The sequence below is a fragment of the Passer domesticus genome, chromosome 6 (assembly GCF_036417665.1).
Source record: "Passer domesticus isolate bPasDom1 chromosome 6, bPasDom1.hap1, whole genome shotgun sequence".
Taxonomy (NCBI): Eukaryota; Metazoa; Chordata; class Aves; order Passeriformes; family Passeridae; genus Passer; species Passer domesticus.
Window position 1 is genome coordinate 71,300,397 of NC_087479.1, and position 23,579 is coordinate 71,323,975.

At 51.9% G+C, this 23,579-nt stretch overlaps 1 protein-coding gene across 1 annotated transcript; it reads left to right on the top strand.

Annotated features, from left to right (window-relative positions):
• Nucleotides 1-6,215: 6,215 nt before the first annotated feature.
• Nucleotides 6,216-22,192, top strand: LOC135302357 (hydrocephalus-inducing protein homolog). Its single transcript, XM_064422727.1, has 8 exons — nt 6,216-6,482; nt 8,074-8,273; nt 12,022-12,146; nt 13,034-13,171; nt 13,601-13,714; nt 17,062-17,679; nt 18,027-18,144; nt 18,497-22,192. Exons 1-5 carry the CDS (start codon nt 6,216-6,218, stop codon nt 13,711-13,713), a joined length of 843 nt encoding a protein of 280 aa, XP_064278797.1. The 3' UTR covers nt 13,714; nt 17,062-17,679; nt 18,027-18,144; nt 18,497-22,192.
• The last annotated feature ends 1,387 nt before the right edge of the window (nt 22,193-23,579 follow it).

Below are 23,579 nucleotides of genomic sequence, written 5' to 3' on the forward strand. Positions count from 1 at the left end.
GAGAACCCAGACCTGGCTCACAGAATGGTGGCCCAGGTCCCTGTGGGGAAAGCAAAGTCCCCAAACCCAGCACTGGACAAGGCAGTGGCCCCGGCCCATGAAAATGAGCCAAACGGCCCAGAACCAGCCTGTGAGGCGGGCTCTGTGTGCTCAGAACCTGGCAGGACCATGCTGCCAGTGTCTTCAGAGCAGAAATGACCCACTGCTTCCTCCCCCCAGCAGCACCGGTGCACACCGGCAGCTCGGGAAGAGAAGCTTTCTCAGGAATTGTCATCCCAGATCTGAGGGTTTCTTGTCCCCAGAGCAAGCGAGCAATGCTTGCTTTGCTCTGTCTTTCTTGCTCCTGCAATGAAAATGCCACTGCTCCTGCTTTCTGCCCCTCGGCACCACCCCCATCCCCTCTGGGCTGGGGGCCAGAGGCAGATGCCACAGGAGCCAACTCCCCCACGCCGCTGGGGCGCTCGGGGGGAGGCAGGCACCCCAACCCCCAGGGAGAAGCCCCCGACCACACACGAAATGACCCAGAAACCATACTGATTTTGAACACAGCCAGCCGAACTGCTCCTGCAGTTAGCTGGAGGGCCACGCCTCCTCCACGGAAGGACAGGCTCTTCGCAGGGTCTGATGCGAATGACGGAGCTTCAAAAACCTGCGGGACAACTGGGGTGGGTGGTGCGGGCAGCACGGGCGCTGGTGTCGGCTCTTGAGGCGATCCCGTGGGCTCAGCACCATTCTCGGCAAGCTCTTGCACTGCAATCGGGTCGGCAGGGAGCAGCGGGACAGGCGGGGGCGGCGGGCTCGGAGCGGGGTCGGCCCGCGCAGGCGCCGCCTGCACCGTTGCGAATTCAGTTGCCGGCTGGGATGCAGAGGGAGAAGGCACGGAGGCAGCTCCTGCAGCTCCCGGGGAGAGCAGCACAGCCGGGGAATCACTGTTGTTGATCGCGCTGCCTGGCAACAAGGGCGGATCGGCGGGAGGCGGTTCCGGGTGCCGCGGCGCAGGCGCAGTCATCAGAGCCGGCGGAGCGGGCCCGGGCGGCTGCGGGGCCGCGGGCGGAGCCGCGGGGTCCGGCGCCTCCCGCGGGGCTGGCTGAGGCGGAGTCGGATCCGCCCCCTCCCGGGGTGGGGGAAGCGGAGAGTTCCGCGGCGAAGCGGAACTTTTGCTCAGCTGTGGGCAGTGCGGGGGGGCTGCGAACCCGCGGTTCGTCTTCTTTGAGAGGCTCCTCTCGTGCCGAAGCTGGCGGGGACAGAACGCGACTGCGCTCCCGAGCCATGATGTCCCCCGCAGCCCGTCCCCATTTCAAGATAACGCCATAAATCAGTACGTGCACTGCATGCATCACTGGGGATGAAACACGCTGGACTATTGTCCACCTAAAAAGAGCGTCCGTGAACTCCCAGAAACCTAAATCAAGGGAGTCTACGACATTTGTAATACATCTATGAAATTTTGCCCATCTGAAGAACTCATAACACCGTCTCTCCAACATACATTGAGGAATTCTGTCCCTGCGTCCCCATCTGCACCAGAGTTTAATAACTTTCTCCTCTGACGCAGTAAACGGAACCTGAGCTTCCAAAGGTACATTTTTCCAACTTTCCTCCCACCTTTTGCGAATGGCAGGATCTTCAGGAAGGGAAAAAATAACAGTACCTGTAGACAGTGTCCTTGTGGATCCAGCTGTGCAGCTCTGCTGCTCTGCGGTTTCTGGACACAATCTCCAGGAAAGTCCAACAGGTTCTCCTGTTTGCCTTGGCTGTGAACTCTGCCCATCTTCAGGGTCTCGTTTCTTCAGCTCCAGGCTGGACTCCGTGGTCACTCTTGGGGTGACCATCAGTTTCACACGTCCAGGGGTCACCAATTCTTGCTTAAACTGCAACCCCTTGGACGAGGACACGAGGCTTGACTCCATTTTCATCAGAAGGCTGATTTATTATGTTATATATTATACTAAAATACTACATTACAACTATACTAAAAAGAACAGAGAGAAGAAGATCAGAAGGCTACAAAGACAAGAATAGAATAGGAATGAATAACAAAAATCCTGTGACTCTCACAGCCCCAGCACAGGTGGCTGTGATTGGTCACTGATTGAAAACAATCTACATGAACCAATGGAAGATGCACCCGCGGCATTCCACAGCAGCAGATAGCCATTGTTTACATTTCTTTCCTGAGGCTCTCAGCTCCTCAGGACAGGAAAAATCCTAGCAGAGGCTTTTTCACTAAAAATCCTGGCAACACTTCTTGCTGTTTTTTGTTTTTGTTATTGTTTTTTGTTTGGTTTTTTTGTTTGTTTTTTTTTGTTTCCTTTCAGCTGCTTCCCTCTAAGTTCCAGCAGGAGAAGTTTCTCAGCACAAAGAAGGAGGCCAGCACTGGGGGGAGTATTCTGCCCAGAACTGGCCCATGTATAGACCTGAGCAAGACTGGTCCAAAGGTAGCCTTTTCCTGCTCTTTTCCTTTCTGTTTGATGGGAAGTTTGAAGAGGGTGTGTGCTTGTGACAGGCTTGCCTCCAGCAAAACACCTCCGTGTCCAGGTGCTGTTGTCATTGCAAGCTGCTGGCAGTGGTGGACTGGGAGTCCTGATGTGCACTGAGCCAACACAGATAACCTCTGCTGCAGCTGCTGGGCTGTGCTGGAGTGTGGCTGCCATTGCTAAAACAATGGGGGAAGGCTGGGGACACAAAGGCACAGCATTGCCATGTGCCATTCTCCTGCTGAAGGAGCCACCTCTTGCTTTGGTGTGGTCACCATCAAACGCTCGGGGTCACAGGATTCCCTCCACAGTGGCAGCGTTGGCCTTGGAAGGCCGAGGACCTGCAGGAATTCCTTCAGATTTAGCAAAACCAATTGCATTCCTGCTTTGGGTTGGAACAATGTGCTGGACCCTGACAGGGTGTTAGATTTTGCAGGCTGCCAGATGTGCAGGGGAGTGGCCCTGGGCAGAGGGGAGTGGATGTGCTTTCTGTGCTCAGTGCCTGCTTAGAGGTGTGTTTCAAGCTGCTTTTGTGGCAGGACTGGCTCAGTAGAAAGCACAGTCCAAAGGGGCAGGTGAGCCAGGTGGGCTGTTGAGCAGGAAATGGGCAGCAAGAGGCATGGAACACACTGGTTAAGGATTGGCCTGGAGAGGGGCCTTGGGAACACCCCAGGGAAGGGCACAAGTAAGGGACAGTGTGCTGCAGGCACTCCCTTCAGCAGGCTGTGTCTGCCCTGGAGTCACACAGGAGAGCTGCTGGTGTCTCTGCAGTGACAGCAGTGTGGCTGCAGAAGGCAGACAAAGCAGGGCAGAGTCTTCTCCAAGCAATGTCTCTGCTCCAGAAGCATTTGCTGCTGTTGTGTCATTCCAGACGTGCCTCTACAATGGCATTAAATAAGATAGCAAGAATGACAAGAAAGCACCCAGTTAAAGCTCATGGGAAAAGGAGATACCAACTCCACTTTTACCCAAGTTGCTGAGGAAATAACTGAACCTTATCCACATTCAGCATTCACCTCATTTGTCCTTTTCCTGACTTCTGTTGTACTTTGTTTTTGCCTTTACCTCTGTTAGAAAGGCAGTAACTTTTAAATGCACAGAAAGAGGAAAAAATCATCAAGGCAAAAGAAAACTGTTTATTAGTAACAATTCACTTGAGCCGTGTGTGTCTCCTTGCCCCTGGAGAGGAGCAAACACAGCCTCCAACAAAATGGCAATCTTTGTATCCCCTTTGTACCCGGCCGGGACAGTCCCTGTCCCCTTTCCCCTTGGAGGGGCACTCAGGAACTTCCCTTCTCTCTGACCACCAACTTTTGTGTCCCCTCCCCTCTCATTCTCCTTCCTTTTGGTCAGGTCTTCAACCCCGTCCCTCTGCCAGCTCACAGCAACACCCAACAAACCAACCTGAACAAATCCAACCCACAAACAACACACAGAACCAACAAATTCCATCCTTTCACTTCATAACCTTTTGGCTTCAGCCAAATGTCACCTCATCTCTGACACCTCCTCTGGTACTGTTCTCGTCATCCTGAGGCCTAAGTTCTAGATCCAAACAGAAATTTGCAGTTGTGTGGGCCTCAGTTTCCCTGTCTCAGAGTAAAGGACATCCCAGAATTGTTTCCCATAGAGTCTGATGTAAATTTGTGGGTTTTACTTACTGCATGAGTGCTCAGGCCGTGCCCCAGGGGGCACAGGGCTGTGCTTAAGGAAAGTGCTGCCTGGCATTGTGGAGAAGGAAAGCTGGAGAAATCAAAAGAGTAGCTTGGCTTGAACCTGCTGGAAGCTGACCAAGCAGTTCTTGATCAGCTCAGAGCAGAGGTGGGTGAGCCACTGTTTGCCCAGTGTGTCCTGGGCAGATGTGCTCCCCCAGAGTCTGCACTTCACTGGGGGTCAGTGTAAGATTGTCCTTCATGAGCCTTCCTCCCAGCAGCTGAAGCTGTCCCTGCTCTCTCTCGCCTCTCCAGCTGCCGTCAGCTGCCCCGAAACAGAGCTTGTTTCAGGTTTCCCCACCAGAGATGGTGTTTCAGAACTTCGTGGCTCGGGAGGTCTCTGAAATGGTGCTGTCTGTGACGAATAAGGACAAGGTAAGTGCTGGCACCTGGAGCTTGAACCCTGTGCTAGAAGAGGAGAGTGCTGTCATTGCCCAAGTGGGCAGCAAAGCAAGTTATCTGCTGCAGCACATGCAGGAGAAAATGTCTCAGCCCCTTGTTCTGCAAGATGATGGAAATCTTCCTGTGCTGGGAATTGTGCCCTGATTTTGTCCATGCATTGATGGTGTCTATCCCAAAGGAGTTTCCTTCTGTTGAAAGCTGTGGATTGATAGGAATGTTGAGGCCTGTACAGTTCTGACCTGCTCTCAAGCTTTGCCTTGAGTCTATAGCACCTCCTGTGTGTCCTTGGTTAATCTTGGCTCCTGGTAGGAATCTCTGCCTCTCTCAGCCTGTTGGGCTCCCTTTGTGCAGCTCACAGTCAGAGCTCAGGGGCTGAGTCTGCTCCACTTGATGCTGGAATCACTTCTCATTAACGGCCTTGGCACTGCAGGAAACGTGTTCTGGAACAGCCCTGGAATCAGAGTGATGTAGCAGAAGCAGTGGGAGCCCTTTAGGTGCCACTTGAGGCTCCTGCTAAGCTTCATCCCGCTCTGCTCAGCTTTTCCAAGAGCAACACGGTGCTCTGCTTTCCCTTTGGAGAGCCACAGCACATGCAAAGCCATGTGCTCCTGGAGGTTTCCACCTGCACTTGAAGAAATTGTGATGGTTTTGCAATTTCCCAAGAGAGTTGAGAGGGGAAAAGTTGAAAAATGTCAGCAGTTGTGTTCCAGTGTAACAAGGAAAACAGAGACCATTGGAATTTCAGTCAGGGCAACTTTTTCTTAGATGAGCCTTGTGCCAAGGGTAGGCTGGTGGGAACAGAAAGGAGGGAGTCCAAATCATCCGGTTTAGACTTGTTGAGATTATTTTGGTGCTCAGGGGTTGGTGATATCAGTGTGCTAAAAAATGCATGTTTGCTGTGTCTGTGAATGCCAGAGGGCAGACCCTGGCCTGTGGCTGCAGGCAGGAATGCCCAGCAGCCCAGCTTGCCTGCATAGGCAGCAAGAAGCCCTGGAGAGCCAAGATTGGCTTTTCATACTGGAAGCACAGTGTCAGTCAGTGCTGGTCATGTTTCTCCAGGCAGAAAATGCCTTTGAAGCCCACAGTCCATAGGCACAGCCTGTCTGTGTTTCTGTCACTTTTGACAAGATGATTGCTCTCATGGTTTTATGATTCTTCCTTGCTGCTTTACTGCCCATTTAAATTCTCTTTGCCATCTCCTTGTTTTAGGGATTGTCTTGTTGTGTTCCTTCTTTGGCTTTTCAGGTTTGCTTTTATTCCCAGTAAGGCCACAGTGTTTGGTCTCCTCTCTTGCTGGTCTGCCTGCATGACTGTATCCCCAGAATGTGCCTACCCAAACCTGATCTGCTAGAAGGGAATTTCTTCCTTCCTCCAGGAGAATGTGCTGGTTTGCTTTCAGGGAGCACATTCCCCCTCTGGAACATGACTGCATGGCTGAGTGCAGGCAGAAGCCAGCAGGTTTCTTGGCCTTGTTGAATGTGCAGATGACTTGATTCAGGTGCTCTGTCTCCATCCTGCTGGTGCTGACCTGCTTGGTCCTTCCTTGCCACCAGGCCCTGCCCCGCTGGCCCTGGCCAAAATGCTGGAGCCAGAGAGAAGGGACTCCAGCTGACCCTTGTGAATGATGTGCCTGCACCTGCTCAGCTGGAAGGGCTTTGGAAAAGGGGTCAAGGAGGGATGTCAGCCGGGCAGGGACAGGTCTCCTGTCGTCCTGTTTGCACAAGTGTCAAAATCATCATTTGATGTCTTTGCTGCAGATTCCTCGGCTGGTGAAGGTGTGCATGGAGAGCTGCCCTTATTTCCAGCTGGCGTGGCCCAGGGGTGTGTACCACACGGTGCCAGCAGGCGCCTCTGCCCCTGTGCCATCCGCTTCAGCCCCGAGGAGAACAAGGTGAGCCTGGAGGAGCCCAAGCACAGAATTCTCTGCAAAGCCATTGTTTTCCCTGCACTCTGGGTGCAGCCCATTCCATGCTGGGAGCTTGGCTCCAGGCTGTGGGCAGGCAGCCTGCAGCCAGTCCCAGCTTGGCACGGGCTGCCAGGCACTGCAGCCAGGCCTGACAGGCTCTGCTTCCCCTCCCTGCACATCCCTGAGCATTGCCAAGGGAAGATGCACAGGGAACAGGATGAAAATGACAGAGGGCTGTTGATAGATGTTGGGCCATCTCTAGGTACAGCAGAAGGGGGTTCATGATGATGAGGAACAAAGAGGTCAGAGAGCTTTCCTCCTTCCTGGCTGGCAACAGCTTCCCTGGATCCCCCTGGGCTGGAGCAAGGACGGTGCTTTTTCCCAGCCTCTGCTCTGCAGCCTTGCAGCTGTGCTGTCCCAGAGCGCAAGTGAGCATGGTGCAGCTGCAGGGCCAGGGCAGAGGATGTGCTGTGCCCGTGAGCCCGGCCTGGCACAGGCACAGGCACACTGTTGCCAGGTTTTTAGAAGGTTTTTGGCAGGTTTGTAGAAGGTTTTTGGCGGGTTTTTAGAAGGTTTTTGGTTGGTTTTTAGAAGGTTTTTGGCAGGTTTTCTGAATATTTTGCCAAGTTTTTAGTAGGTTTTTGCCAGGTTTTTTTTTTGCTGGATGCCCTTGGTCAGCAGGAGGTTGCTGAGCTGCAGGGGACTTGGACAGCTGCCTGCAGGAGCTGGTGTAGGGCAGGTGCAAGCTGCAGGCAGAGCTGTGAGCCCAGAGCCCATGGCAGTGACACTGCTGTGCCTTTGTCTTCATGCCTGTCCCTGTGCTTGCTCTGTCAGCTGGCACCCATTGCGTGCCAAAGGTGCTTTTGTGTGCAGGTTTGAACAGCAGTGCTGAGGCCCTGGCAAGTCTGATCTCAGTGCTGGGATCTGGGGGGTCAGTGTTGTGATCTGGGGGCTTGTTCATACAGAAGGGTTGAGGACATGGCATGGAAGGGAGGAAGCCTTGCAGGGAAACAAAGAGAGGCTCTTTCCAACAGCATGCTAGAAAGCAATGTTAGCACTGTTACCACTGTTCTCCTCCTGACTTGGTTGGAGAGGCAAAGTTGGAGGGGAGTTCTGAGCCAACTATGTTTCTACACCAAGCCAGAGGTGCAGGAGCTCTTTGGGTGCAGCTGTTTTCTCATCTTTTTTTTTTTGCTGCTTTGAGTCAGTTTAACTTTGTCCTATTCTCAAACAGTGGGAATATAGAAACCTAAAGAGGAATGTCCTGTGTTCCCTAGCTCCATGTTCCTTAGAAGGGACTTAGGAATTACTGAACATCATTAAAATTTAGAGTAAAATTGATGGTGGCCTAGGGCAGTTCTCTGGATGACCAAGTGACAGAAGAGCTTAATGCCACTAAGATAGGTTTTGCAAAGTGCGCTAGTGCCTCTAAAATGTGACATATTAGTAGAGCTTAATGTTCATTTAGGGTGGGATAGGTAAATTGATGCCCGTGAAGAGTTATAGGAAATGGTTTTTCTTCTGCCATGGGGACAGCACTAAATGCCCTGTGCTGAGGCAGTTTCTTTTCCTGCAGGATTATTCCCACGAGCTCACCTGCATCACTACAAGGGGAAGGATAGTGGTGCCAATTCGGGCCATTGCTGCCCGAGCTGTCCTGGACTTCCCTGAGCAGCTGGACTTCTCCAGGTGTCCAGTCAAGAGCAGCAGCCAGAAGACTCTGCTGCTCCGCAACTCTGGGAACCTGGAAGCTCGTTTCCAGCTGAGCACCCAGAGGTGAGGATCTGTCCTTGTGCAAAACACCTTTGGGTGATAACAGGGCTGGGAAAGAGCAACAAAAGAAGCCTGAGCATCCCTGCAGCCCTGGCTGGAAGGGAGCAGGATGGATGGCAGCTGCTCTCGCTTTTGGTCTTCTGAGCAGGATGCAGCCTTTGAGCTTTCTCTGTCCCAGCTTTCCTGGAGGCTGCTGGAACATGTTGGCAGCTGGCTTGCACCCTCCTGAGCACAAGCAGCTTCTGAAATGCTTTCTCAGCACTGTCAGCCAAACAGAGCCATTCTCTGGGAGGCCACAGGCACGTGGCTTTCCAGGGATCCCTGCATCAGATGTCCAACATGAGCTGTGCTGCAGGCAGCCAGTGCAGTTCCTGTTCCTGAAGCTGATCTGATTTCCCTTGTCAGCGGAGGGCATCAGTCACCTCTTGTGTTCCATGATGAACCTTTGAAAGCCAGTTTAAAATTTCAAACAGAGATTTAAATCTCTGAATAAGGTTGTGCCCCCTTTTCCTTGAGATTTCTTTTTGAATACTCTGAAGTTCCTGTGTTTCTGCTGTTTTTTTTCATTTTGGTTTAAGTGTTTGACAAAAGATCATGAATTCTTCCTTGGGAACTTCCATGAAGGTCGAGCTCCTCTAATGCCTATCAATATACCACATGCCCATGGGTACTTGCACATGGTGTGTAGGAAATATGAGACATTTAGTGAATATTTGAAAAGCAATTGGGCTGATTTAGAAGATAAAAGTATAGAATAACTTTTGGAGGGGACCTCTGGCAATCATCTGAGCAGACACACTGCTCAAAGCAAGAGCAGTGTCTGGGGATTGGCAGGTGCCATTGGGAGATCTGGACCTGCCTTTAGATGCCGTGCAAGGAAACAAACATTCAAAGGGCCCTAGTTAAACAGCAGAAGAAAACAACCTATTAAACCCCTCTCCATACCTTATCTTTTTTGCCTGTCAGTAGTGCGGTAGTGCCTGTCAGGGTGCAGTAGTGATTCATTGAAACGGTAGATGTAACAGGATGAGAACTATCTTAAGGAACAGCTCACAATTCACAGATAAAAGGCCAAAAATTTAGCTTGTCAGCCCCATCTATTGGCACTGGTATTTTCATTTGGTTATTACAATGTCAGGAATGTCTCCTTCACGGCTCTTCTATCTGTGGGCTCAGGCAACAGCTTAGTGATGTTGGCTGAAATTCAGAGGAGTTAAGTTCAGCTGTAGAGCTTGTGTCCTTGGGTCTTGGGGAGCCAGGTCTGTGTGAGAGATGACTGCTACAGCAGGAACAGTGGAGTCTGGTGGGTACAGCCCGGGGTGGGATGTAGGAAATGCAGGGGCTGATTTGCACTTGGTTTTTCATTCCTGAAAACTGAGTCCTGAACTTGGCTGGATCCTCTTCTCCTGATAATTTGAAAAGAAGAAGATACCTTCTTTCTCAGGCAAGCCCTGAAGTCTCCCCCAAGAGTGTTATTGCCATCCTGCCATCTGAGGGCAGGAGCATGTAACATGGGGCAGCAGTGGGAAGGGAATGGCATAGAATGGAATGGGATGGAATGGATTGGAATGTAGTGCTGAAGTGTGGCCAGGGATTCCCTTAACTGGCAGCTTCTCTGTTCCAGTGAAATTTTTGGCAGAAGAATAAGAACAAAATGCTGTGCCTTGCCCAGAGCAGGCACTGATCCCCCCGAGCCCCAGCAGAGAGCTGCAGCAGCCCTGGCATCACCCCTGGAGCACATGCAGGAGCTCTGGGGCTGCTGGGGCCTGTCTTTCCACCCCTCTCTCCAAAGCCTCACATCCAGCACATAAGCACTGCTGTCCTAAGGCTTCTCCCTCAGCCAGCAGGGATGTTCTCACCAGTGGTAATGGGAACTGGTCAGGCCCATCATCGCAGCAATAGGTCCTTCATGAGCAGAACCTGAAGCAAGTTCATCACTGCTGATGTGAACAAAGTTCAGCTTGGCAGATGTTCTCTTTATTTTTGTGTGTGATGCATTCATCACCAAGTCCCCAGACGACACTTGGAAGTGACAGATTGAGCAGCAGCAAAGCACCAAGGCCAGGAACTTTTGTTTCCTCAGTGGGGCTGTACAAAAGCACAAAGGCCAGCAGCTGCTGGGCAGAAGCACATTTCCCCTGAGCTCTCCCTGAGCATCAAAGCAGAGAGTCTTGTGTTTGTCAGGCAAGAGCTGTTCACCTGGTGACCAGTCCTGATTGCTCCCGTTAAATCCAAAGTGCACCAACACATCTGCATAATTATTTCCAACACATTGCACAGAGTTTCTCTGCTGGGCCAAGCAAACAGTTACCAGCCTGGATGACAACCCACAGTCCTAGAGTGCATTGCTGGAAAATACACAGAAACCTCCTGTTCTGCTTCCTTGATGCGCTCCTGTTCATGGTGCTTCATTGAGCTGGGATTGGATCCTTCAAGCTGGAAATGGCATCCTCCTTTTGGGTTTCCATGTCACTGTATTTCTCTAATCTGCATTTGCATTCTTTCAGAGTTTTGACTGCTCCCTTTCTTAGAGTAGCTTTCATTGAAGTACTGCTAAAATGTGCCCTTTTTAGGCTAAATCAGGATGTTTTCAAGGTAAAACACACCAAAGAACCACACTGCAAATTCAACAGTTATAAGTCCTTGGTCTTCAAGGAAAAGTTCCTTCTCCCTGTCTGATTACTAGGCTGTAATATCCCAGGACAGGGAGTGCTGTAACATTTGAACCTCTTGAGATGAGGTTTATAAGCAGGAAAAGCTTAAGGAGAAGAGAAATTCCTGAAGTACTCATTGTCCAGTTGTGCATGCAGATGGCTCTGAAGCCTCTCTGTGCTCTTCACAAACCATTCTCTGATGGGATTGCTGGTAGTAGGAGCCTTGAGTCTCATTGCAGAGAGCTGGATGCAGAGTATGGGGAGCTGAGGTCATTTTACCCACAGGATCTTGTGAGAGCTGGATCTCCTCAGCAGTGGCTCCATGGCTGTTTCTGACCCTGCCCTGTCTTCTGCTGACTGTGGTCGGTTTGCTCCCTGCTTGCCCAAGTGTGAAAAATGCCAATCACCTGTGTTAAAGTTTTAAAAGTTTAATAGTAATAAAATAGTTATAAAAATAGTAATAAAAACTAGAGAAATAAGAATTTGGACAATCAAAGTTAGGACAATAAAAAAGCAAGGAATTATGGATATCTAGGTGCTCTGCTCTGCCACAGAACATTTTTGCTAACAAAGGATTAACTCTTAAAAGCAATAGCCTGTTGCATCTTCATATATCTCATACATGATGCAAACATTCCTTTCAAACTAGAGATTTTTCTGTTTATTGTCATCTTCCCCCCTCATCTTGTAAATCAGTCATCTTGGTCCCCACAAAGTCTGGTTCTCCCCAGTGAGGAGGCAATAATTCTTCTCTTGGGATTTTGGGTGTCTTGTTGCTGTTATCTCTGTGCAAAGAATTTCTTGATTATCTTATCCATTTCTTGAGCTAGTTAGAAAAAGTATCTTACATCACATAGTTTCTATTTTGATATTGCGTTATAGCCGAAAACAATATTTAACACTCCACTTAAAAAGGATTCATACTGTACTACAAAATAACTTTCCAACACAACACATTCAGGATTCATTTTAATATTTGCGAGGAGCCAATGATCTAATATGCCTTTTTCACCCCAAGAGAGCTGAGGCGAGCTGCAGTGCAGAAGGGATCTCACGGCCAGGTGTGGCCAGCCCTGATGGCTCTCTTTGTGTTGCAGTCCTTTCTCCATGACTCCGGCCACGGGAGCTCTGGGCGCTGGTGGCACCGTGCAGGTGACAGTGGGATTCCACGCGCTGACGGCCGGTGACCATTGCGGGTGCCTGGCAGTGTGCTGCAGCACAGGTGAGTGCTGGGCCTGCCCGGCCACAGGACAGCTCTGCACCACGGCTCCCTGCTGTCCCATCCCCTCCATTCCCTCCAGAGGTGCCTCCCCTGCTCAGCTTCACCCCAAAGCAAACTGAGAACTCCTTGGTGTTTGGGGGCTTGAGAAAGTGGATCCCCTCTAACAAGCTAAGATTTTGGACTCCTGTTTTGCTGGGAGTTGCTGAGTGGAGGAAGGAGGATCCCTGATCCTCCACTGCCATGTGGCTGTGCCTGGGTGAAGTTTTCTTTTATTCCTGAGCAGTGCTGTATGTGAGCTCTCCATCAGACTGTCTCCAATGCAATGGATTTCTTGCACACCTCTGTCCCATATGCTGCTTCTCCACTGGCTTGTCACAGAGCCTTTTCCTATGTGGCCCTTACACATATATGTAGTTTCTGTCTAACAACAGTTTCAGGCCCTCACGTTCCTTTTTTTGACAAATCAAAACAAATTTTTCTCTGTCCCCATTTGCCAGGCTGTTCTTGCTGTTGCAAACCTCTCACATCTATCTCCCATTTGATTTCTAGGCTGAGGAATCCCATTCAGTCTTAATGTAGAAACTATTCTGTACTTTACTAATCTTTACTTTGCCCTTTTATTTTATTTTTTTGTCACCGGAGCACATGGACCAATCCCACTGTACAGCTCTACAAACACACTCAGAAATAAGGTGTTGCAGGAGCTGCCCGGACATCCCCACGCTCTCCACACAGAGCTGTCAGGATGTGATCAATGGACTGATCCACAGAACTGCTCATTCAGCTCAAAACTGTGACCCTTCCTTCTGTGACCTGTGGTTTGCTGTGTTCCTTGTGCTTCCATCAGCCAGTGAGCTGAGCAAAGACTCCCCTTTGCTTTGTTCCAGGTAAAGAAAGAATCCACACACACCTCCATGGAGAAGCTGTGGATGTCAACGTTGGGTTGAGCACAAATTCTGTGGAGCTTGACAAGACTTTGATCACCATGTCAAGCCACAGAACCGTGTGTGCTCCCCCCAGAGCAGGTAGCTGCAAGCCCCATCCAGCCTGGCTTTGAACACTTGCAGGGCTGGAACCTGCACAACTTCCCTGGGGAACCTGCTCCAGTGTCTCACCACCCTCACAGGAAAAAATGTCATCCCAAATATCTAACCTAAATTTCCTTTCCTTCAATTTCTACCCATTACTTCTTGGTCTGCCACTCCAGGACCCCAGAGATGTTTGAAACTCAGCCAGCTGGTGGCTCCAATTGGAAACCAGCCCAAGGAATGGGTTAGGAATTAGAAGTCAGCCCCAAGGGATATCTGCTGAGGGAAGAGATGGGTCCATATCTTGTCCTGCAGCATCAGGAGCTGGTTGCATCCAGCTCAGAGTCAGGGACTAGCACTGAGGCAGGCTGGAAAAGACAGTGTAACAGAGGGAATGCTTGTTCTGAAATGGACATCTCTCCCCAGGCCGTGAGAGCAGGCTGCACCTCAGAGGGGAAGGCCAAGGACCCGTGGTTGAACTCAGCTGTGATACTCTGGACCTTGGGGACATTTTTGTCAACACCCCCCCATGTCTGTGAGGTGAGCAGCAGGGCTGGGGATGGATGCTGATGGCTCCTGAGGCAGCAGCAAGCCTGGTGGAGCTGTGGAATTCCTGCCAAGCTGGGCAGTTGTGAGCAGGGAATATTTGATGTGCTGGTCAAATCTGGGGGGTCAGAAAGATGTGTCTGTTGTTCATGAAGCCTGTCTTGTTTGAAAAGACAGGAGTCTGTGAAGGAAGGCAAAAGCCTCCTGTGAAATGGAAAAGGTAACCCCCCTCCTTCCGAATTATCACAATTTCAGAATTAAAAGGGCTCTCAGGCAAAGATATGGGAATGGGAATAACAGTTTTTTACTAGGAAGAAAAAAAAACTAAATAACAATGTAATTTAGCACAAGCAAAAAGCCACTGGCAGAGTGAGAAAAACCTGACACCCTGAGAAGTCAGGGTGTTGATAGTAGTCCAGCCAGATGGTGGCTGCTCCTCCTGGAGCGGCGATCTGCAGAAGGGTGTAGATCCTTTCTGAAAACGCGGCGAAGGAGCAGCTGGGCCTTGGTTCCTGATTCCTCTGGGAAATCCAGCGAAGAAGGCTGTCTGTGGTCTCAGAAATGCTTGTTTTATGGTGGCAGGGATGCTTGGCTCCTCCCTCTGGGTGGAGCATCTCCCAATGGGATGATGTAACTAATCTTACCAGCCACAGTGAGTAATTCAATAGCCCATTAGCAGGAGATTATCTTCCTGGCAGTGTCATTGTTCTTGAAAGAGATAAGAAAAACTGCCTAACCCCCAACAGATGGCAAAAATAGAATACATGCTTATTTTACAAGCCAGGACAACATGACAACCCCAAAGTCTCTGTGGCGTGTCAGAAAGCTCAGGAATGAACCTGCAGGGCTTGGATAAACATCATTGGTGTGCGTCCCCCAGAGCACAAGCGGCCCCCCAACAAGACTTCAAAGCTGAGGGACAAAGCTTCCCCCTTCAGCTCTCCACAGCAGCTCCAGGGAGTCTCTCTCCATTGCAAGGTCTCCTTTGTCAGTCTACAGTGACAAAAGGTGCCTGCAAGAGGCATTTGCATTGGAACTCTCCCAGATGGGTGGAGGAAGAGGTGATTCCTGAGGAAAGCAAAGTGCATCACCATCTGGGAAGACACCAGCATGAGTTCCCCACAACTCTAGGCCATTAATTGGTGCCCAAAAAGTAGGTAATAAAACAGTGCTCCATAGTGTGGGGCCCATAGGGCAGGTATTTGTTTGTTCATCACCAGCAGTGAGGGGGAAGCTCCACCACAAAATCATTCGCCCGTTCTTCACACAGTACTAGTTTTATACTTTTTTTTACTTCATGGGCACATTATACTTTCCTAACCTTCATCTCATAGCATATTTTCTAATTACATGATTAAAAAGCCCTCATGGCACACTTGCAGTTTCTGCACAAGGTGGTCATCACTCTTCTGCTGGTCATTTTGGATGAAGGCTCAGAAGGCTTCCTCAGGCATGAACTTCTCACCTATCATTTCTGCACAGTCTACAAGACTGTCTGCTCAAATAGCCAGTGGTTACCATTTGCGGTTAGCTTTTTCTGCTAAATTTGCTGATTTCTAGAGAGTGCCTCATTCGCATCCCCTGCTACAAAATAAATGCTTCTTTCAGCACAGCTACAGCTTTTAGCATAACTCAAGAATTTCCTCATTGCCTCGGCACCAAAAAAAAAGTGAAGTAGGAGGGGGCAAACCAGGGAGGGTGATGGGGCAACATTATCTTATTGCCCAGGCATTCCTTGGGTAAAGCAACATCCATCCATGGGCCAGCACTTTAGCTTGGATGACAATGCGGACAAAATTGCTGCCCCTTCCTGCTGCTGTAGCTGACTCCAAATCACGAGAAATGTGCCAACTCTGCCAAAGACTGGCAGACATGGTGAGATAAAAAGAGCTAGTCTGCTGAAAAGGAGACCAAATGAATGTTTTCTAATGCCCCCTTTTCATCCTTTCCCCAGCCAAGCCAGAGCAATGTCCTTCCTCCCTGTCACCGATGGTGACCCAGGCACGGGATGCAGCGTGGGGACAGAGCCCGCCGCTGCTCTCAGTGCCCTGCCCTGCCCTTCCCTGCCTGCCTTGCCTGCTGAGTCCTGCCCTGCCCTTCCCTGCCATGCCGTGCGGTGCCCGGCCAGCCCCAGGAGCCACCCTGCCAAGCTGTGGCGCCTGGTGAACAGCCCCCGGGTCCGCTCTGTGCGCTGGGACAGCCGGGCCCAGGGGCTGCTTGTCGACTGCTCCCTCTTCGAGCGGGAGCTGCTCGGCCCGGGCCCCGCCTGCAGGGGCGGTGGCTCTGGGGCGGGTCCGGTGCCGCGCCCCTTCAGGGCCGCGCAGTTCCGCAGCTTCGTCCACCAGCTCTACCGCTACAGCTTCCGCAAGGTGCCGGGCTGGCTCGGCACGGCTGCGCCGGGCGATGCCGGGGGCTGGCTGCACTACAGCAGCCCCTGCTTCCGCCGCGACCGCCCCGACCTCCTGCTCCGCGTCAAGAGAGCAGGGAATAAACCTGACCTGGTAGGAGTTGCGTCACCAAGCTGGGTGTCCCAATTTTGTGCTGATGTCCATGGATAAATTTGCTGCAGGATGACAGGGGAGGCCAGGCTGAGCGACTCTTGAAGGAACAGGGGAAAAAAAGAGAAGTAAGGACTCAGGGTAGAAGTCCAAATCACTGCCTAAAAGTAGTACCAGTCTGCTGGTATCAGTCCTGACCCACAAGCCAAACAAGGAGCAGAGCATCAGAGGCCAACCGATTGAAAAATCACAGTAAATCCAGTAAAAAAAGGAGAAGCTTGAATGAGCCCTGATTAGCGAGACCTAAGAGGACAGAGGGAGCACTTTGGATCCGTTCCTTAGCCAAGCTGGTGCAGCCTGCAGGCCTCGTGGGGAGCTCTGTCCCTCCCAGCTCTTCCTGCCAGAGCTGATGCTAGAGTTGGAGCAGCTGCTGCTCGCTGCAGACGGCACTTTGTAGATGCCAGGTAATGGAGCTGGTTCATGACTCAGCTGCCAGCAGCCCTGAGCTTCAGCCATTTCAGTGGGGACTGAGGTCTCTCTGTCAGCACAGAGAAAGAACAAGGCTGGGCTTCTTTGTGGCAGCTGGGGCTGTCTGTGTTTCAAGCTCTCCTGGGTGCCCTTTGCACTACGAGGGCTGAGATTTTATTGAGATACTTCAGTGTTTGGAAACACGCTTCTGAATACTTGGAATGATCCCTGTTCTTTGAAGAGCAGGCTTCAACTTGCCAAGTGAGAGTCTGCCTTTCAGGCCATCTCTGACAGTCCCTGGTAGAAGGACAATTGCTGCCCAAGGGAAAGGTGCACAGAGGCCAATACTGACTCAGTGTTCCCTTTGCTTCCCAGATGCCATCTGACCAACATCTCCAGGAGGGCTGCCCTGCATGGCAGGAAGAGACAGAGGAGAGCCTGTGACCATTGGACAGGTAGACTTCCTCTGTTTGTAGATATATTTGGAGATTTCTTTGGTTCCATTTATCAATGCTTATAGTTCCATTTATGTATTATAGTGTTCTGTTTATATGTCCATATATTTATAAATCTGTATAGTTAAATGTGGATATGTATAGAGTTTCAGAAGTGATATAATTATATTTCTATATATGTAATTATATTTATAGATTTTCAAAGTTAAATTTACATATAAGTAGAGTAAAAAATATATATATGTATGAAGTTATATTTGTAAATGCGCACAGTTATCTAGTAAGAGGAATATGAGTGTTTTACTGAATAGATTGATGTTTGTGTAGGTCTAGGATGCATTTTTTACTTCTTTCCCCCATGGCTGCCTTTTTCACCTCTTGCTTTTCCCCCTGTGCCCGCTCTGTCCCCTCTCCCTGGGCTGGGTCCAAGCTGGCGGCCGGGCCGGGCGCAGCAGCAGCTCCAGCCCCGGGTGTCCCTGGAGCGCTGGGAGCTGCCAGTGGCCCCAGGCACTGTCCCCTGAGGAGCTGCTGAAGGACGGTGAGACTGAGGGGGCTGAGGGGGCGGTGGCGCTGAAGGGAGGCTGACCCTGAGCTGCTGCTGGGGCTGAGGGCTGTGGGGCAGCCGAGGCCCATGGTGGCACTGAGGTGACAGGCAAGTGGCACAGGCTGAGGGGATGGCGGGTCTAAGGGGACGGGATGGGTCAGAAGGGACTGAGGGGAGTGAGAGGACTGTGAGGGGCTGAAGAAGCTGAAGGGGGCTGGGGGTTTGCCGAGAGCATGGTGGGGCTGAGGGGATGGAGGGGCCAGCAGGGAGCACAGAGGGCTCTGGGACTGCAGCTCTGCCAGGCCTTGGAACCATTTCCAGAGCCTCCACTTTTGCCACAGCTGTAAGGAAGACTACGAGGACAGCCGGAGACTGCCAGGAGCCAGCAGGGAGAAGCTGAGTGCCAGCAGCAGGAGCAGTGAGCAGGACCCTGCTGCTGCCAGCCTGGAGAGAGCCCGGGTGAGGCCTCAGGGCCGGGGAGGCAGGGTGGGGCTGAGGCTGGCGTGGGCTGTGGCCGTGGGCCCTGCCCGTGCTGGGGCTGCTCAGCGCAGCTGCCCCGGCTGGCACAGGGGCTGTCCTTGGGCAAGGCAGCTGTGCCGGCAGGGCCCGGGAGCTGTGCCGGCTCTGCCGGGCTGCCGGGGCTGCGGGACGGTCCCGCCGCGGCTGTGCTCGCCACAGCCCAGCCCGCTCTGCTGCTTTCTCTTTCTAACCCTCCTGGGGAGGCTCTGACATTTCCTCTTCCCTGATGGAAGTGCAGCTGCTGCCAAAGGAAACGTCCCCATTCTGACTCAGTGTTCCCTTTGCTTCCCAGATGTCCCATCTGCTCTCCGTGTCCAGGAGATCTGCCAAACTTCATCTGCAGGATCAGAACAACTGGTGTCCTTTGGCCACCTCCAGTTCCCACTGAAGATGGGTGTTGCCAGGATTTTTAGTGAAAAAGCCTCTGCTAGGATTTTTCCCCTCCTGAGGAGCTGAGGGCCTCAGGAAAGAAATGTAAACAATAACTATCTGCTGCTGTGGAGTGCCACAGGTGAATCTTCCATTGGTTCATGTGGATTGTTTTCAATCAGTGACCAATCACAGCCACCTGTGCCAAGGCTGTGAGCAGTCACAGGATTTTTGTTATTCATTCCTGTTCTATTCTTGTCTTTGTAGCCTTCTGATCTTCTTCTCTCTGTTCTTTTAGTATAGTTATAATGTAGTGTTTTAGTATAATATATATCATAATAAATCAGCCTTCTGATCAACATGGAGTCAAGCCTCGTGTCCTCGCACCAGGGGTCCAAGTCAAAGCAACAATTGGTGACCCCTGGACGTGTGAAACTGATGGTCACCCCAAGAGTGACCATGGAATCTAGCCTGGAGCTGAAGAAACGAGACCCTGAAGATGGGCAGAGTTCACAGCCAAGGCGAACAGGAGAACCTGTTGGACTTTCCTGGAGATTGTGTCCAGAGACCGCAGAGCAGCAGAGCTGCACAGCTGGATCCACAAGGACACTGTCTAAAGGTACTGTTATTTTTTCCCTTTCTGAAGATCCTGCCATTCGCAAAAGGTGGGAGGAAAGTTGGGAAAAGGTACCTTCAGAAGCTCAGGTTCCGTTTACTGCGTCAGAGGAGAAAGTTATTAAATTCTGGTGCAGATGGGGACACAGGAACAGAATTCCTTATCGTCAGTGGGAGAGAGATTGTTATGAGTTTTTCAAATGGGCAAAATTTCATAGATTTTTTACAAATGTCGTCTACTCCCTTGATTTCGATTTATGGGAGCTCATGGACGCTGCTTTTCATTGGGCACTAGGCCAGGGTGTTGGGTACCCAGAGGTGTTTCTAGTGCACATATACATTTATCTTTTTAATTTGAAAACATTGCACAATGCGAGGGACATCCTGGCTCAGGCGCGCAGTCGCTTGCTGTCCCCGCCAGGTTCAGCACGAAAGAAGCCTCTCAAAGAAGACGAACCGCGGGTTTGCAGCCCCCCCGCACAGCCCACAGCTGAGCAAAAGTTTTTCTCTGCTCCCTCGGAGCAAACAGATCTGCCTTCCACCCCCGCTCCTTCTCTTGGGGGGGATGCGGAGCCGGCCCCGCCCGCTTCGCCGCGGAACTCTCCGCTTCCCCCACCCCGGGAGGGAGCGGATCCGGCTCCGCCTCAGCCAGCCCCGCGGGAGGCGCCGGACCCCGCGGCTCCGCCTCAGCCGGCTCCGCCCGCGGCCCCGCAGCCGCCCGGGCCAGCTCCGCCGGCTCTGATGACTGCGCCTGCGCCGCGGCACCCGGAACCGCCTCCCGCCGATCCGCCCTTGTTGCCAGGCAGCGCGATCAACAACAGTGATTCCCCGGCTGTGCTGCTGCTCCCGGGAGCTGCAGGAGCTGCCTCCGTGTCTTCTTCTTTCTCTGCATCCCAGCCGGCAACTGAATTCGCAATGGTGCAGGCGGCGCCTGCGCGGGCCGACCCCGTTCCGAGCCCGCCGCCCCCGCCTGTCCCGCCGCTCCCTGCCGATCCAATTGCAGTGCAAGAGCTTGCCGAGAATGGTGCTGAGCCCACGGGATCGACTCAAGAGTCGACACCAGCGCCCGTGCTGCCCGCACCACCCACCCCAGTTGTCCCGCAGGTTTCCGGAGCTCCGTCAGTCGCATCAGACCCTGCGAAGAGCCTGTCCTTCCGTGGAGGGGGCATGGCCCGCCAGCTAACTGCAGGAGCAGTTCGGCTGGCTGTGTTCAAAATCAGTATGGTTTCTGGGTCATTTCGCGCGTGGTCGGGGGCTTCTCCCTGGGGGTTGGGGTGCCTGCCTCCCCCCGAGCGCCCCAGCGGCGTGGGGGAGTTGGCTCCTGTGGTATCTGCCTCTGGTTCCCAGCCCAGTGGGGATGGGGGTGGTGCCGAGGGGCAGAAAGCAGGAGCAGTGCCATTTGCCTTGCAGGAGCAAGAGAAACAGAGCAAAGCCAGCATTGCTCGCTTGCTCTGGGGACAAGAAACCCTCAGATCTGGGATGACAATTCCTGAGAAAGCTTCTCTTCTCGAGCTGCCGGTGTGCACCGGTGCTGCTGGGGGGAGGAAGCAGTGGGTCATTTCTGCTCTGAAGACACTGGCAGCATGGTCCTGCCAGGTTCTGAGCATGCAGAGCCCGCCTCACAGGCTGGTTCTGGGCCGTTTGGCTCATTTTCATGGGCCGGGGCCACTGCCTTGTCCAGTGCTGGGTTTGGGGACTTTGCTTTCCCCACAGGGACCTGGGCCACCATTCTGTGAGCCAGGTCTGGGTTCTCTGGTCCATCCACCAGGACCAGGGCCACCCAAGGGTCCTAGAGACCCTCTGCTGCTGCTACTCTTCTTCTTTTCAAAAAAAAAAAAAAAAAAAAAAAAAAAAAAAAAAAAAATTTATAAAGAAAAGTGGAAAGAGCTAGCAGCTCAAAAGCATTGAAAAGCCAAAAGTTAGCCTCAGCCCAAGTGGTTCAATGAAGGGCTGTGGCCAGGGCATTCCAGAATTTTCTCTGAATTGTTTCATGACTGTCAATTAATTTTTCATAATTCTTGTTTTCTTTAGCAGTTCTTTGTTTCAGAATTCTGCAAGCCTGTTTCAGGACCAAAGGGGACTTCCAGAGATGTCAAAGAAGAACATCTTCAGTCCATGGACTCTGTCCTGAAACTCAGCTGCTTGGACTTGAAACAATGAACTTTCTCTGCATGAGTTTTTTGCATTTTTTTATATTTTAAGATTGTTATAGTGATATGATATAATTTAATGTTTGATAGGTGAAGAATTTCCCTGAACATTCCACATCAGCAGATGATTGAGATTTTGATTGGCAACAGATGAACCTCAAGAGGTGCTTGTTCTCTCTTCTGCAAGGGCCCAGTAGAAGAGATTGCAAACATTTCTTTTTCTATTTAATTTAATAATTTAAAAGGGTGAGATGTTGCCAGGATTTTTAGTGAAAAAGCCTCTGCTAGGATTTTTCCCCTCCTGAGGAGCTGAGGGCCTCAGGAAAGAAATGTAAACAATAACTATCTGCTGCTGTGGAGTGCCACAGGTGAATCTTCCATTGGTTCATGTGGATTGTTTTCAATCAGTGACCAATCACAGCCACCTGTGCCAAGGCTGTGAGCAGTCACAGGATTTTTGTTATTCATTCCTGTTCTATTCTTGTCTTTGTAGCCTTCTGATCTTCTTCTCTCTGTTCTTTTAGTATAGTTATAATGTAGTGTTTTAGTATAATATATATCATAATAAATCAGCCTTCTGATCAACATGGAGTCAAGCCTCGTGTCCTCGCACCAGGGGTCCAAGTCAAAGCAACAGATGGGAGCACCTGCAGAGCAGAGGGGACCAGCTGCAGCTCCAGGCCCAGCTCTTGCTGGTCACGGCTGAGTCTGTGACAAGCTCCAGGAGCTGCTGCCATCTCCCTCCCTGTTGGCAGCTCCCTCCCTCCAGCCCACAGGCCCTGCCCATCCCCTTTATTCCCTCCCAGCTCACCCCTTCGCTTTGCCTTCCCTTATTAAACAGTTTGTCTTTTTCATTTGACTCGTGGATCTGTCCATGGAGCTAAAGCAGCACAAATCCTGAGCCCGGGGACACGCAGGGCCCTGCTGCCGTTCTCTTCCATGCCGTCGTCTGTGCATGGGCAGAGAGGAACAAGGGCAGCTCAGGCTGCAAAGGTCCCTGTCCTGTTGCTCCAGTTGCACAGCACTGTGGAGTTGAAGGTCGTGCTGAGTACGCTGAAGGGAACAAGAACCCTGGGATTTAGAAGAGCCAGCCTGAGTATGCTCTTCCATGGCAAACATCCACCGAGGGCAGAGGAGCTTGCGGTGCTGGAAGTTCTCCCCAAGAGCTTCCTGAAAGCACAGCAATGCTCCATGCACACACAGGGACAGGAAGAGGGCAGAACCAGAGACCATGGTGGCCTGACAGTGAGCTTTGGGTGTGCCTCAAAGCAAATGAAGCAGCAGCAGCAGTGCAGTGGCTGTGACTCAGAGGCGCGAGCGTCCCAGTGGCCGCAGCGCTGTCAGGCAGTGCCTGCAGGCTGGGTGCGCTTCTGGCAGCTCTGCTCTCCCCACAAGTGAGGAATCGCAGCCCCTGCCTCAGGCCCAGTCAGAAAGCCAGCCAAGTGAGACCAGAGGCAGGGGACCCTTCCCAGCTGTCTTGGGCATGGCTGCAAAACAGCGGCTGAGTCTTCCTGTGCCTGTGTTTGGGGTGTGCTGAGCCCAGAGCCGGCCAGCTTGTGCTCTGCTGTGCCAGGAGTGTTCTGGGAGGGCAGGAGAAGTGCTGCGTGCACAGCGGAGCGTCCTGCAAGAGGCTGAGCAGAGCCTCCTGCGGGAACAGGGCTCCGCTCCCTGGCTGGGAACAGCCTGGTTTTGCTGCCGTGAGCGCAGGCAGGAGTTCAGGCACGTGCAGAGGCAGCGGCAGCTCGTGTTTGTAGGGACCCGGGGCTGCACGCCCAAAGCGACGCATGGGCGTGGGGAAGGAAGTGACACAGAGCTGGGGGAAGGAAGATGAGCTCGAGCTGGAGTGCCTGTGCTGCAAGGAGCAGAAGGAATTCAGCCTTGCCAGGGTTTCTTAAGTGTGTGTTGGTGTTCTCTGGGAAATGCAGACATTTGGGGAAGTGCCTTTGGAGGAGAGGAGCTTGATTCTCAAGGAAACTGCTTCCCCAGGAGCCCCCAGTGAGGTAGGTGCAATTACAATCTGGACCCCAGCTCATGCTCAGTATTTACTACAATCTTAAATAACAATAAAGTCAAACACAACAGATGACTGATGTTCCTACCTTCTGCTTCCCAAACACAGCCAAGGGTGGCAGCAGCCACAGCTCCATTCTCCTGAGCTCACAGCACAGCGCAGCTGTTCCAGCCACACCAGCACGGGACTGGCCGCAGGTTGTACAGCCCGTGCCTGAGCCAGGATCAGAG